Source organism: Salvelinus fontinalis, chromosome 32 (assembly GCF_029448725.1).
Source record: "Salvelinus fontinalis isolate EN_2023a chromosome 32, ASM2944872v1, whole genome shotgun sequence".
In the NCBI taxonomy this organism is placed as follows: Eukaryota; Metazoa; Chordata; class Actinopteri; order Salmoniformes; family Salmonidae; genus Salvelinus; species Salvelinus fontinalis.
In genome coordinates, this window is record NC_074696.1 from 25,872,443 (window position 1) to 25,887,831 (window position 15,389).

General features: G+C 45.5%; 1 protein-coding gene across 1 annotated transcript in view; it reads right to left on the reverse strand.

Annotated features, from left to right (window-relative positions):
- Positions 1–1,318: 1,318 nt before the first annotated feature.
- The window catches only part of trpn1 (transient receptor potential cation channel, subfamily N, member 1), a 54,106-nt gene continuing 40,035 nt past the window's right edge, over positions 1,319–15,389 (reverse strand). Inside the window, exons 25-30 of the mRNA XM_055893910.1 lie at positions 14,664–14,873; positions 13,070–13,524; positions 6,617–7,039; positions 4,936–5,393; positions 4,113–4,265; positions 1,319–3,826 (exon numbers count right to left, since the gene is read on the reverse strand). Of these exons, the coding sequence (XP_055749885.1) occupies positions 3,654–3,826; positions 4,113–4,265; positions 4,936–5,393; positions 6,617–7,039; positions 13,070–13,524; positions 14,664–14,873 (1,872 nt within the window). The 3' untranslated portion in view covers positions 1,319–3,653. The remainder of the gene's footprint in view (positions 3,827–4,112; positions 4,266–4,935; positions 5,394–6,616; positions 7,040–13,069; positions 13,525–14,663; positions 14,874–15,389) is intronic.

The following is a 15,389-nucleotide window of genomic DNA, read 5'->3' on the forward strand; positions in this document are numbered from 1 at the left end:
GGTGGACCAATTCAGTTTGTCCGTGATGTGTACACCGAGGAACTTAAAACTTTCCACCTTCTCCACTACTGACCCGTCGATATGGATAGGGGGGTGCTCCCTCTGCTGTTTCCTGAAGTCCACAATCATCTCCTTTGTTTTGTTGACGTTGAGTGTGAGGTTATTTTCCTGACACCACACTCCGAGGGTCCTCACCTCCTCCCTGTAGGCCGTCTCGTCGTTGTTGGTAATCAAGCCTACCACTGTAGTGTCATCCGCAAACTTGATAATTGAGTTGGAGGCGTGCATGGCCACGCAGTCGTGGGTGAACAGGGAGTACAGGAGAGGGCACAGAACGCACCCTTGTGGGGCCCCAGTGTTGAGGATCAGCGGGGTGGAGATGTTGTTACCTACCCTCACCACCTGGGGGCGGCCCGTCAGGAAGTCCAGGACCCAGTTGCACAGGGCGGGGTCGAGACCCAGGGTCTCGAGGTTGATGACGAGTTTGGAGGGTACTATGGTGTTAAATGCTGAGCTGTAGTCGATGAACAGCATTCTCACATAGGTATTCCTCTTGTCCAGATGGGTTAGGGCAGTGTGCAGTGTGGCTGCGATTGTGTCGTCTGTGGACCTATTGGGTCGGTAAGCAAATTGGAGTGGGTCTATAGACAAGACAAGACACACATCAAACGATAGACAAGACACACATCAAACTATAGACAAGACACACATCAAACTATAGACAAGACACACATGAAACTATAGACAAGACACACATCAAACTATAGACAAGACACTCATCTAACTATAGACAAGACACACATCAAACTATAGACAAGACACACATCAAACTATAGACAAGACACACATCAAACTATAGACAAGGCAAACACACATCAAACGATAGACAAGACACACATCAAACTATAGACAAGACACACATCAAACTATAGACAAGACACACATCAAACTATAGACAAGACACACATGAAACTATAGACAAGACAAGACACACATGAATCTATAGACAAGACAAGACACACATGAAACTATAGACAAGACACACATGAAACTATAGACAAGACACACATGAAACTATAGACAAGACACACATGAAACTATTGACAAGACACACATCAAACTATAGACAAGACACACATCAAACTATAGACAAGACAAAACACACATCAAACTATAGACAAGACAAACCAAAACACTCAAACTATAGACAAGACAAAACACTCATCTTTTAATCTTTCACAAATAACAGATTGTGTTAGTGTGTGCGTGCACATGTGTGTGTGTGTGCTTGTGTGTGCATGTGTGAATATACCTTACATTACAGACTTAAAACTTTATTGAAGTTTAGGTTGTATAAAACATAACAATACAATAGAATGAGGGGTTACAGATGTTTTTAAAGGTTTCTATGAACCATAGAAGTTGGCTCAACAAGTCTGGACATTTTAGAGTCAGTGATTACTGCAAGGCACTCAAAGAGGTGAGAAAGATGAGAAACTTGGGCTTGAGTCCCAAATGACACCCTATTCCCTATATAGCACACTACTTTTGACCAGAGCCCTATGACCTCATGTGCTCTGGTCAAAAGCAATGAATAAATATGGGGAATAGGGTGCCATTTAAAATGCACCCTGAGTTATTTACCTCCTATTTTAATTCTCTGTTTAGAGTTACGTTAAGCTGAGTCCTATTCATTGTGAATTCTTATATGTTATATGCTTCAAACACATCAATCTCACTACCCGGGCACACTGTACTCATCCTGGTCTGACCAGGTAAAAACAACATCCTCGCAGTTAATCTTATAGAATGAGAAGAGCGAAGGGTTTCCCCCCATATCTCTGGCGTAATTAATGGAAGAAGCACAGTTGGCTGCAGCGTTTAGTTTAGTTCAATGATAAAGAGAGTGGAAGGTACTACGTTTACAGGCCTGTTTCCTAGCTACCTAGCCATAATGTCAAGATAGAAGAGGGAAGGGAGGGGAGAGAGAGAAAGAGAGAGGGGGGGGGAGAAGGAGTGACCCATAATAAAGTAAATGATGTGGCAGAGAAAGCAGACCGGTTTGACCTCCTATTGCTCTATTTCACAGGTTTGACCATTTTCATTAAGTAATGGAATTACTGAGTAACTCATGTTATATCATGATAATACAATTATACTTTTCTCTAAACACGTCACTACAATAAACACTATTCATAAATTTTTTATAAAAACATTTTTAACTGTAGAAGGAAGCATGATATAATGTATATTGTAAAATAGGAGGTTTATGTGGACATGTAGTCTCCAGGTAAGTGTCCTGTTTGGCAGAGCTGACGTAGACACTTATCTACTGCCATTGAGTTAAAAAAATAACAGGTGTTTCAGTAACACCAGGTTCATTTGTCAAAGAACACATTTTTTCTCAATACTGTCCCTAGAAAAGTGTTATTATAATGAAATGCTACGTCACGCATAATCAAGGCACTGTCGCATGAAAGTAATGATGATAGTACAATACTACACTATAATAGTGGTGCGGCAGGTAGCCTAGCAGTTAAGCGTGTTGGGCCAGTAACCGAAAGGTGGCTTGTTTGAATTCCTGAGCGGCAAGGTGGAAAAATCTGCTGTCCTGCCCTTGAGCAAGGCATTAACCCCCAACAACTGCTCCCCGGTGCCATTGAACTGGATTAAGACAGCCCCCTGCACCTCTCTGATTCAGAGGGGTTGGGTTAAATGTGTTACACACATTTGGTTGAATGCATTCTGTTGTGCAACTGACTAGGTATCCTCTTTCCCTACTAAATCAACTCTTCTCTCTCGCATGTTTTTACAGGCTCATACATCTCTCACACGGCTCATCAAACAACCCTGACAGAAAGTTGTCTAATACTGATCTCTACTGGACAATATCAGAAGCTACACTCTATAAACCATAGCCTGGGACAAGTTTTGCAAAAGTTATCTGATCGGATTTCTGCAATCGGAGAGGATTAAATGCATAGAAATGGAACGAATAGAACAGGCGTCCCCATTTAACAAAATTATATGCCCTTTCTTTTTATTCTATTTCTTTGCATTTAATCAGATAGCTTTTGAAAAACTGGGCCCTGGGCACTGGATCACAAGTTATTTACCATTGTGGACAATCAGGTCAATTGTGAGTGAGAGTAATGTATACACGGACAGCTGATAATAAAGGCAGTGTGTTTGGTGCTAGTAGTTCTGTTTCACAGGTTGTTGCTGTGATGTTGTAGGCCATGGCAGAATTGGGCCATTGGTAAGGCAGGACTGTCCAGTAAGTATTCAAGGCTCATGTTAATGTCAAGGCTGGGGTCCTGGGAGTCGGGCTAAGCTGTGTGCAGGCTCCTAAAGATGCTGGGTCCCGACAAGGCTTGGCTAAGGTCCTAAGGATACTGCTGGGTAAAGCTCTTAGGCTGCATCCCAATTCTCCACCATTCTCCCACAGTGTGCACTTAGACTTTCTGACATGGATTTTAAAAGCAGTGGATTGGATAAATCATTTGAAGGAGCTTCCAATATTGTTAAATCCATGACAGAAAGTGTGCAAGAGCATACTGTGGGAGAAAGGTGGAGAATCAGGATAAAGCCTAATAAGTCAAGTGTGGGTGAGTTAGTCAGAGATACTGAGTCCTGGTTCTGTATGGACTGGATCAGTCAGGGTGCTGGGCAGGGCCAGTACCAGGGTCCCTCTCCTGCATGGCTCTGTCCCCCTGTCCTCTCAGCGCCAGGTAGCGTTGGACTACCACAGCCCAGTCTGTCACTTGCTCCACGCGCACCTGGCCAGCCAGCCTGGAGCTGGAGGGGAGGGGTTGGGCCTGGCCATCTGGGGGGCATAGAGAGAGTTTGAAAGATAGGAACAAGAATGTAGGAACTATGTTTGTTGGAACTTTTATTAATGAGAATCAAGAATGTAAGATGCTCAAACATGTATTTTCTTTCACGTGCCATGCATGTAAATATCAGATAATACTAGAACCACAAATCACATATGCATTACCAAATGATTACTTTGAACAGTTAATTGAAGTGAATTGAAATACATAAAATCTGTGAATCTCAATCAATTGAAATCAGTGAATTGAAATGGATCAGTACAATCAGAGCCTCACCCTCAGGTAGAATCTGTGTCCTTTTGTTGGTCCTCATCCAGCCCAGGGAGGTGTGAGCTGGTATGTCCAGAGAGCGGGGGTCAGGCCCAGGCAGACCCTCTGCATCCTCCTCTTCAGTCATCAGGTCCCGGCCCTCTGTAGAGCAGATCTTACCTGGGGGGTTATACATAACACATACTGAGTGTACAAAACATTAAGAATACCTTCCTAATATTGAGTTGCACCCCACCTTTTGCCCTCAGAACAGACTCAATTTGTCGTGGCATGGACTCTACAAGGTGTGGAAAGCGTTCCATAGGTATGCTGGCACATTTTTACTCCAAAGCTTCCCACAGTTGTGTCAAGTTAGCTGGATGTCCTTTGGGTGATGGACCATTCTTGATACACACAGGAAACTGTTGAGCATCAAAAATCCAGCAGCGTTAGTTGTCGACACAAACCAGTGTGCCTGGCACCTACTACCATACCCTGTTGAAATGTACTTAAATCTTTTGTCTTGCCCATTCTTCCTCTGAATGGCACACAATTCCTGTCTCAATTGTCTCAAGGCTTAAAAATCCTTCTTTAACCTGTCTCCTATTCATTGAAGTGGATTTAACAAGATAAATCAATAAGGGATCATAGCTTCACCTGGATTCACCTGGTCAGTCAATGTCATGGAAAGAGCAGGTGTCTATGTTTTGTACACTCAGTGTATATATAATACACGATGTAGCATTACACTCATGGTTTGCCTCCTTGGGATCATTTGTAGTTGTTAAAACTGCCGATATTGAATCTATGAATTCCCTGAACAAGGTAGGAACACTAGTATGAAACTCACCTCCATGTTTGCAAATCACCTTGGCGAAGAAGAAGAGGTTGGTGAAGAGGTTGAATGGAGACGGCGTGCCCGACTTCCTACTCATGTCCCGTATGAGCACGGCCCGGCCAAACTTCCACTCAGTGTCCGAGCGGGCCTGAATGCGCTGGTAGGTGTCACTCATCATGGCAATGAGCAGGTTGATCAGCACGATCACCGTCACCACCAGGTAGATGCCAAACGCCAGTTGGGCGACCACGCCGGCAGCCGGGGGCGAGCCCACTAACGTAGGCATTTCTTTAGGCTCCGTCAGGCCGAAAAGGGCAAAGAAGAGCAGGACCGACACCTCCCGAGGGGTGTGGCCTGCTGTCTCCGGCTTCACAAAGGTGGCATTGTAGACGGCACACAAGCTCATGGTGAAGGCGGTGTGGAAGAGCGCCAGGATGACGGCAAACCTTCCCAGATCCTTCATCAGGTCACTGATGAGGACAGAAGCCCAAAAAAATAAAAATAAGGCCTTATTATTGCAGATAATACTTAAGTGAACAATAACAACATATTTACAGAGGTACAATGCATTTGGAAAGTATTCAGACCCCTTGACTTTCTAAACATTTTGTTACGTTACAGCTTATTCTAAAATGGATTCAATAACGTTTCTCCCTCATCAATCTACAGTCAATACCCCATAATGACAAAGGGAAACAGGTTTCTAGAAGATTTTGCAAATGTATTAAAAATAAAAAAACAGAAATACCTTATGTAAGTATTCAGACCCTTTGCTGTGAGACTCGAAATTGAGCTCAGGTGCATCCGGTTTCCATTGATCTACAACTTGAGTGGAGTCCACCTGTGGTAAATTCAATTGATTGGACATGATTTGGAAAGGCACACACCTGTACCACAGTAAGGTACCACAGTTGACAGTGCATGTCAGAGCAAGAACCAAGCCTAGAGGTTGAAGGAATTGTCCGTAGAGCTCCGAGACAGGATTGTGTCGAGGCACAGATCTGGGGAAGGCTACCAAAACATTTCTGCAGCATTGAAGAAGTTTGGAACCACCAAGTCTCTTCCTAGAGCTGGCCGCCCGGCCAAACAGGAGAAGGGCCTTGGTCAGTGAGGTGGAGATGGGAGAACCTTCCAGAAGGACAACCATCTCTGCAGCACTCCACCAATCAGGCCTTTATGGAAGAGTGGCCAGACGGAAGCAACTCCTCAGTAAAAGACAAGGACTCTCAGACCATGAGAAACAAGATTCTCTGGTCTGATGAAACCAAGATTGAACTCTTTGACCTGAATGCCAAGCGTCACATCTGCGGTGTGGTGAAGCATGGTGGTGGCAGCATCATGCTGTGGGGATATTTTTCAGCGACAGGGACTGGGAGACTAGTCAGGATTGAGGGAAAGATTTTTAATAAATGTGCAAACATTTCTAAAAACCATTATTTGCTTTGTCATTATGGGGTATTGTGTGTCGATTGATGAGGGGAAAAAACTATTTAATCCATTTTAGAATAAGGCTGTAACGTAACAAAATGTGGAAAAAGTCAAGGTGTCTGAATACTTTCCAAATGCACTGTAGGAGCAGAGGAAGACCTGTTTAGTTAAAACGTGTTGCAGTATCAGTCCTGCTGACATGTTGATCTGCTCCTACCTAGTAAATAGCCTACTTGTATAGTTTTCTCCACTGATCTTCTCTCACCTGATGATGATGGCCCAGGGGCCGAACAGGTGGTGAAAGGTCAGGAACTCCAGCAGCTGGATGAAGCCAAGAGTCATGGCCACGGCTAGTAGGACGTTCCGGGTGAAAAGGCAGTGGAGATGGGAGGGGGGCCAGAGCTGGAGAACCAGGGCCAGAAGATGGCAGAGCAAGGCAGCGGCGGAGAAGCCCAGGACAAGCACTCGGATCCAGGCTAGGCCGTGGCGCTCCCCTGGCTGGGTGAGCTCAGATACCAGCATGCCCCCCAGCCAGGCCAGCAGCAGCCACTCACTCCATCCAGGCAGCAGGTGACCCAGGTGGATGGGATTCAGCGGGGGGTAGGCGATGGTGAGGATGAAGAGGGCCAGGAGAAAGACGTGGGACACCAGGTAGCTCATGAACTTCACGATGGGGATGGTGTTGAACCTGGTGTGGTTTTGAAAGATTTTACATTAAATTCTAAAATAATATTATATCCCAAGATAATATTGTCTGGCAATCAACTATCATACAAAACTGTCATTGATTCCGCGGAGGAGTTTATATGTTTTAAGTTAATTGCTGAATAATTGATTCATGATTGGTCAAAAATAACGAGTCTTAGTTCTGTTTTTGTAACTGGTAGAGTTTGAGATACAATGTTTGAATGTAAACACATCCAACTCGGCACAAACTGGTTGACTCAACGTTGTTTCAATGTAATTTGTCAATGTATTGTGACAAGGAATCTAAGTGAAAAACACATTGGATTTGAAAAAAAAATAAAAATTTTGAGGGTGGAATCTAAACCACAGGATTATGTCATCATTGTAAAAAATTTACATTATCAAAAAAAAAACCTTGCTATTTATTTGGTCTCCCATGCAGGGTTTTAACCAAGCCTGGCCCTGCTTAGTGTTGACATTGGTCACTGACTACTTCTTGCTATCGCAAGAATGATTATTGAGAGATCTCTTAATAACTAAATATATTCACTGTTGCTATCTAAATTATTCCAAAAGGTAGGTTTAACAGAGCAAATGAAATGTAACCATACTTTATAGGTCATATATTATCAATGAGACTATTTAGGTCTATACAGCATTTGGGAAGTCAACAGCTATTGTTTCAATTCAAACCATGGTTTAACTAAAAATAGACAATACATATAGCCCTAGGGTTTCAAACTTTGGTTGATTTCAAATGTAATCTTCAAGTTAATCCTTAATATGTTAGTCACGTCTCCATCTCAACCAAAAATCTAAGTTAAAGAATACGACTAAATCAAATCAAACTTTATTTAAAGTACATTTAAACTTCGATAATATTAGATTTAGACCTATTCTTGAATTTAGATGTTTGGTTGAGTTGGAGATGTTAATCCAACATATCAATGATTCATTTGTAGGCAAACCGGGTATTGAATTGTGTTTGTTGTCAACGCAACCAAATGTTAACATGTAAAGGAGATGTATCTTCTGCTTGGATAGTTCCATCTGTGCCACTGACTTAGTCTGGCTTTAATTACAGTTTGTCTACCTAATTAGTAATTGATATGTTCAATTCACGTCTCCATCTCAACCAAAAATCTAAGATAAAAATTAGGACTAAATCAAATAAAACTTTAAATGCACTTTAAATAAAGTTTGATTTGATTTAATCCTATTCTTTAACTTTGATTATTGATTGAGATGGAGACTTGAATCAAACATATAAATGATTGATTTGTAGAAAAGCTGGAATTAAAGCCAGACTAAATCAGGATTAAGCCAGCGGCTCAGATGAAACTATTCAACCATTATCCTTTAAATGGTGATATTTGGTTGCGTTGACAACAAAACACAATTCAATATTCTTTTGTAATACAGTAAATAGCCTAAGGTTAAGGAAAACTACAAACTAATGTAACAGCATTTATTCAACCTTAAAATGAGTTACACATCCATGGCCACATTTTGAAGTTAGCCTACTGTAACTATAAATGTTTTCTTATGTAATCATAGAAAGCGTGCATGTTCAAGATAGCATGCAAAGGTCTCAGGTCTGTGGAGATCTTCACAACATAAATATCCGTGCAGAATCTCAAACAGCATTGATCACTTGCACCATGTACTTTTAATGTAATCTCAACTGCTATCCAGGTCATTTGGTTCTGCTATTAGATGAAGCACAGGGATAACACATCCATTTGTTGTATAAATACAAGATATCTGACATTGTTTTCCCATTTTGCTTTTAAATGGTTGAAAGCACAGTGATTTCCGGAGTTCCAAATTAAGCAGCAGCAGCTGAAAAGATGAGCTCCTACAAATATTGAAATTTAAATGTTTTTTTAGAGTAAAGTACATTGAAAAAAAATCAAAAGAAAACTGCAAACTGAATAGGAGACCAAACAAGCAGCAAACAAAGAAGAAAGGCTTTTGAAAAAGTAACAATTTTTTCATAAAATTATACTGTTTTCTTAGCTAGCTAAGTTGTTTACCTGTTGCTAGGCAGTTGCTAGGGACATTCCTGGAAGAAGCTAGCTAGCTAACAAGGAGTGTCTAGTTGGCAGAAGAGAAGAAGGGACAAAGAAGGGACAAAGTGGGACAAAATAAGGACAGAAGAAAAGGGAAAGGGGGGAAAGGGGACATTAAGGTGAAGCAGTCCTCTAAAGACACAAAAGACAATAATACAAGAAACAACACTTCTATTGCCTCTCCCTCTACGATACGCACTTCCGGGTTGGAGCGAGTAGTTGCATTCCGCTTTGCTCCACAGGTAGTATTACATTTCATTTCATTACAGTACAACAGTTTGATTTGTTTGATCTTAGCTGGCTACATAGCCGACTTTGTATCCAAGATAATTGTGTAGTCTAGAGTAATTGTCGAGGTTACCTAGCCAGTTAGAGGTTACCTAGCCAGCTACACTTTCAAACAAAGTCAACAACGCAGCCACTGCTAGCTAGCCTATTTCACCAGCCAGCAGTACTATATCATTTTAGTCAATAAGATTTTTTGCAACGTAAGCTTAACTTTCTGAACATTCGAGACGTGTAGTCCACTTGTCATTCCAATCTCCTTTGCATTAGCGTAGCCTCTTCTGTAGCCGGTCAACTATGTGTCTGTCTATCCCTGTTCTCTCCTCTCTGCACAGACCATACAAACGCTTCACACCGCGTGGCCGCTGCTACTCTAACCTGGTGGTCCCAGCGCGCACGACCCACGTGGAGTTCCAGGTCTCAGGCAGCCTCTGGAACTGCCGATCTGCGGCCAACAAGGCAGAGTTCATCTCAGCCTTCCCTCCAGTCCCAGTCCCCTTCCCTCCAGTCCCTCGACTTCTTGGCACTGACGGAAACATGGATTACCACTGATAACACTGCTACTCCTACTGCTCTCTCCTCGTCTGCCCACGTGTTCTCGCACACCCCGAGAGCTTCTGGTCAGCGGGGTGGTGGCACTGGGATCCTCATCTCTCCCAAGTGGACATTCTCTCTTTCTCCCCTGACCCATCTGTCTATCGCCTCCTTTGAATTCCATGCTGTCACAGTTACCAGCCCTTTCAAGCTTAACATCCTTATCATTTATCGCCCTCCAGGTTCCCTTGGAGAGTTCATCAATGAGCTTGACGCCCTGATAAGTTCCTTTCCTGAGGATGGCTCACCTCTCACAGTTCTGGGTGACTTTAACCTCCCCACGTCTACCTTTGACTCATTCCTCTCTGCCTCCTTCTTTCCACTCCTCTCCTCTTTTGACCTCACCCTCTCACCTTCCCCCCCTACTCACAAGGCAGGCAATACGCTTGACCTCATCTTTACTAGATGCTGTTCTTCCACTAATCTCATTGCAACTCCCCTCCAAGTCTCCGACCACTACCTTGTATCCTTTTCCCTCTCGCTCTCATCCAACACTTCCCACACTGCCCCTACTCGGATGGTATCGCGCCGTCCCAACCTTCGCTCTCTCTCCCCCGCTACTCTCTCCTCTTCCATCCTATCATCTCTTCCCTCTGCTCAAACCTTCTCCAACCTATCTCCTGATTCTGCCTCCTCAACCCTCCTCTCCTCCCTTTCTGCATCCTTTGACTCTCTATGTCCCCTATCCTCCAGGCCGGCTCGGTCCTCCCCTCCTGCTCCGTGGCTCGACGACTCATTGCGAGCTCACAGAACAGGGCTCCGGGCAGCCGAGCGGAAATGGAGGAAAACTCGCCTCCCTGCGGACATGGCATCCTTTCACTCCCTCCTCTCTACATTCTCCTCTTCTGTCTCTGCTGCTAAAGCCAATTTCTACCACTCTAAATTCCAAGCATCTGCCTCTAACCCTAGGAAGCTCTTTGCCACCTTCTCCTCCCTCCTGAATCCTCCTCCCCCTCCTCCCCCCTCCTCCCTCTCTGCTGATGACTTCGTCAACCATTTTGAAAAGAAGGTCGACGACATCCGATCCTCGTTTGCTAAGTCAAACGACACCGCTGGTTCTGCTCACACTGCCCTACCCTGTGCTTTGACCTCTTTCTCCCCTCTCTCTCCAGATGAAATCTCGCGTCTTGTGACGGCCGGCCGCCCAACAACCTGCCCGCTTGACCCTATCCCCTCCTCTCTTCTCCAGACCATTTCCGGAGACCTTCTCCCTTACCTCACCTCGCTCATCAACTCATCCTTGACCGCTGGCTACGTCCCTTCCGTCTTCAAGAGAGCGAGAGTTGCACCCCTTCTGAAAAAACCTACACTCGATCCCTCCGATGTCAACAACTACAGACCAGTATCCCTTCTTTCTTTTCTCTCCAAAACTCTTGAACGTGCCGTCCTTGGCCAGCTCTCCTGCTATCTCTCTCAGAATGACCTTCTTGATCCAAATCAGTCAGGTTTCAAGACTAGTCATTCAACTGAGACTGCTCTTCTCTGTGTCACGGAGGCGCTCCGCACTGCTAAAGCTAACTCTCTCTCCTCTGCTCTCATCCTTCTAGACCTATCGGCTGCCTTTGATACTGTGAACCATCAGATCCTCCTCTCCACCCTCTCCGAGCTGGGCATCTCCGGCGCGGCCCACGCTTGGATTGCGTCCTACCTGACAGGTCGCTCCTACCAGGTGGCGTGGTGAGAATCTGTCTCCGCACCACGTGCTCTCACCACTGGTGTCCCCCAGGGCTCTGTTCTAGGCCCTCTCCTATTCTCGCTATACACCAAGTCACTTGGCTCTGTCATATCCTCACATGGTCTCTCCTATCATTGCTATGCAGACGACACACAATTAATCTTCTCCTTTCCCCCCTCTGATAACCAGGTGGTGAATCGCATCTCTGCATGTCTGGCAGACATATCAGTGTGGATGACGGATCACCACCTCAAGCTGAACCTCGGCAAGACGGAGCTGCTCTTCCTCCCGGGGAAGGACTGCCCGTTCCATGATCTCGCCATCACGGTTGACAACTCCATTGTGTCCTCCTCCCAGAGTGCTAAGAACCTTGGCGTGATCCTGGACAACACCCTGTCGTTCTCAACTAACATCAAGGCGGTGACCCGTTCCTGTAGGTTCATGCTCTACAACATTCGCAGAGTACGACCCTGCCTCACGCAGGAAGCGGCGCAGGTCCTAATCCAGGCACTTGTCATCTCCCGTCTGGATTACTGCAACTCGCTGTTGGCTGGGCTCCCTGCCTGTGCCATTAAACCCCTACAACTCATCCAGAACGCCGCAGCCCGTCTGGTGTTCAACTTTCCCAAGTTCTCTCACGTCACCCCGCTCCTCCGCTCTCTCCACTGGCTTCCAGTTGAAGCTCGCATCCGCTACAAGACCATGGTGCTTGCCTACGGAGCTGTGAGGGGAACGGCACCTCCGTACCTTCAGGCTCTGATCAGGCCCTACACCCAAACAAGGGCACTGCGTTCATCCACCTCTGGCCTGCTCGCCTCCCTACCTCTGAGGAAGTACAGTTCCCGCTCAGCCCAGTCAAAACTGTTCGCTGCTCTGGCACCCCAATGGTGGAACAAACTCCCTCACGACGCCAGGTCAGCGGAGTCAATCACCACCTTCCGGAGACACCTGAAACCCCACCTCTTTAAGGAATACCTAGGATAGGATAAAGTAATCCTTCTAACCCCCCCCCCCCCCCCCCCTTAAAAGAGTTAGATGCACTATTGTAAAGTGGTTGTTCCACTGGATATCATAAGGTGAATGCACCAATTTGTAAGTCGCTCTGGATAAGAGCGTCTGCTAAATGACTTAAATGTAAATGTAATAACACATTTAGATGAACCAAAAACCTGACATTGTTTTCCCATTGGAATTTGGTTCTGCTTTTAGATGGTTGAAAGCATAATGACAACACATCGGTAATTCTACAAACTTCTGGCTGACTTTTTGAGTTGGTAAATAAAGGTTGAAATCTCATTTATCAATGTCCACGTTGAAATGACGTTGTGTGTCCAGTGGGTTAGCCTCAAAAGGGCTCCCATTAATAAAGGCTATGAACCTGTATCTATGAAAGTCTACTCTGTACCTGTGTTTGAGAGGCAGTGAGAGGAACAGCCACAGTGGAGGGCAGAGCAGCAGGCCAAAAAACAGCAGCAGGATCCTCCAGGAGTCCCACTGCAGACTGCCATACCACACCTCCGTCATGTACTTCTGGACAGCCGGGTGGGCCACCACTCCCTTCTGCCTCCCCTCGATCAGGCAGTCCAGCACGCTGGCCCCTCTATGGTCCACCGCCCTGAGTACGGCGCCGGCTCCCCTCCCCCCGGTCGAGGCCATACTGAGCAGGTCGGAGGCCAGGCTTTCACAGTGGTGGGCTGCCGCCTGGAGGTCCACGTAGCGCTCCTTCTCCCTGAGGGCGGCCAGGCCCAGGGCTCGGGACAGACGCACGGCCGTGTCCAAGGGAGCAGCGGAGTGAAGAACTAGCTCCTCCAGAGTAGTGTTGGAGTTCAGCTTCCCACACACCATCAGGTCAAACACAAACTACAGACAACACACACCATCAGGTCAAACACAAACTACAGACAACACACACCATCAGGTCAAACACAAACTACAGACAACACACACCATCAGGTCAAACACAAACTACAGACAACACACACCATCAGGTCAAACACAAACTACAGACAACACACACCATCAGGTCAAACACAAACTACAGACAACACACACCATAAGGTCAAACACAAACTACAGACAACACACACCATCAGGTCAAACACAAACTACAGACAACACACACCATCAGGTCAAACACAAACTACAGACGACACACACCATCAGGTCAAACACAAACTACAGACAACACACACCATCAGGTCAAACACAAACTACAGACGACACACACCATCAGGTCAAACACAAACTACAGACAACACACAACATCAGGTCAAACACAAACTACAGACGACACACACCAACACACCATCAGGTCAAACACAAACTACAGACAACACACACCATCAGGTCAAACACAAACTACAGACGACACACACCAACACACCCACACCAACACACCATCAGGTCAAACACAAGCTACAGACAACACACACCATCAAGTCAAACAAACTACAGACAACACACACCATCAGGTCGAACACAATCTACAGACAACACACACCATCAGGTCAAACAAACTACAGACAACACACACCATCAGGTCGAACACAATCTACAGACAACACACACCATCAGGTCGAACACAATCTACAGACAACACACACCAACACACCATCAGTTCAAACACAGACTACAGACAACACACACCAACACACCATCAGGTCAAACACAGACTACAGACAACACACACCAACACACCATCAGGTCAAACACAGACTACAGACAACACACACCATCAGGTCAAACACAAACTACAGACAACACACACCAACACACCATCAGGTGTATAATATTGAAAGGGAAAGGGGGATACCTAGTCAGTTGTACAACTGAATGCCTTCAACTGAAATGTGTCTTCCGCATTTAACCCAACCCCTCTGAATCAGAGGTGCCGGGGGCTGCCTTAATCGACATCCACGTCTTCGGCGCCCAGGGAACAGTGGGTTAACTGCCTTGCTCAGGGTAAGAACGACAGCCAGAAAGAGAGAGAGAACACCAACCTTCCTGTCCTCCAGCAGTCTCAGTATGTTGTTCTCTTGTCGTCGTAGCAGGAAGCTAACCGTCCCCTGGTGGTTATCTCCGGCAGCGTACTGCAGTGGTGTTCGTCCCCCCTGGCACTCTACACTGGCCGACGCCCCACTCTCCACCAGGAACCGTACCATGTCCAGACAGCCTGCTTTGGCTGCATAGTGGAGCGGGGTCCAGCCACTCTAGAATTGGGGGGGTCAGGTGTCAATGGAATTAGTGTGTGATCTGGCATAGTTTTTTATTATTGTCACCATGTCACCATAACGTCCCCATAACATCCTCATAACATTGTCATACTCTCCCCATAATGTTTCCATAACATCCTCATACTCTCTCCATAATGTTTCCATAACATCCCCTTACATCCCCATAACATCCTCATACTACCCCATAACGTTTCCATAACATCCCCTTACATCCTTATACTCTCCCCATAATGTTTCCATAACATGCCCTTACATCCTCAGAACATCCCCATATCGTTTCCATTACATCCCTTTACATCCTCATAACATCGTCATACTCTCCCCATAATGTTTCCATAACATCCTCATACTCTCCCCATAACATCCCCTTACATCCTCATACTATCCCCATAATGTTTCCATAACATCCTCATACTCTCCCCATAACATCCCCTTACATCCTCATACTATCCCCATAATGTTTCCATAACATCCTCATACTCTCCCCATAAC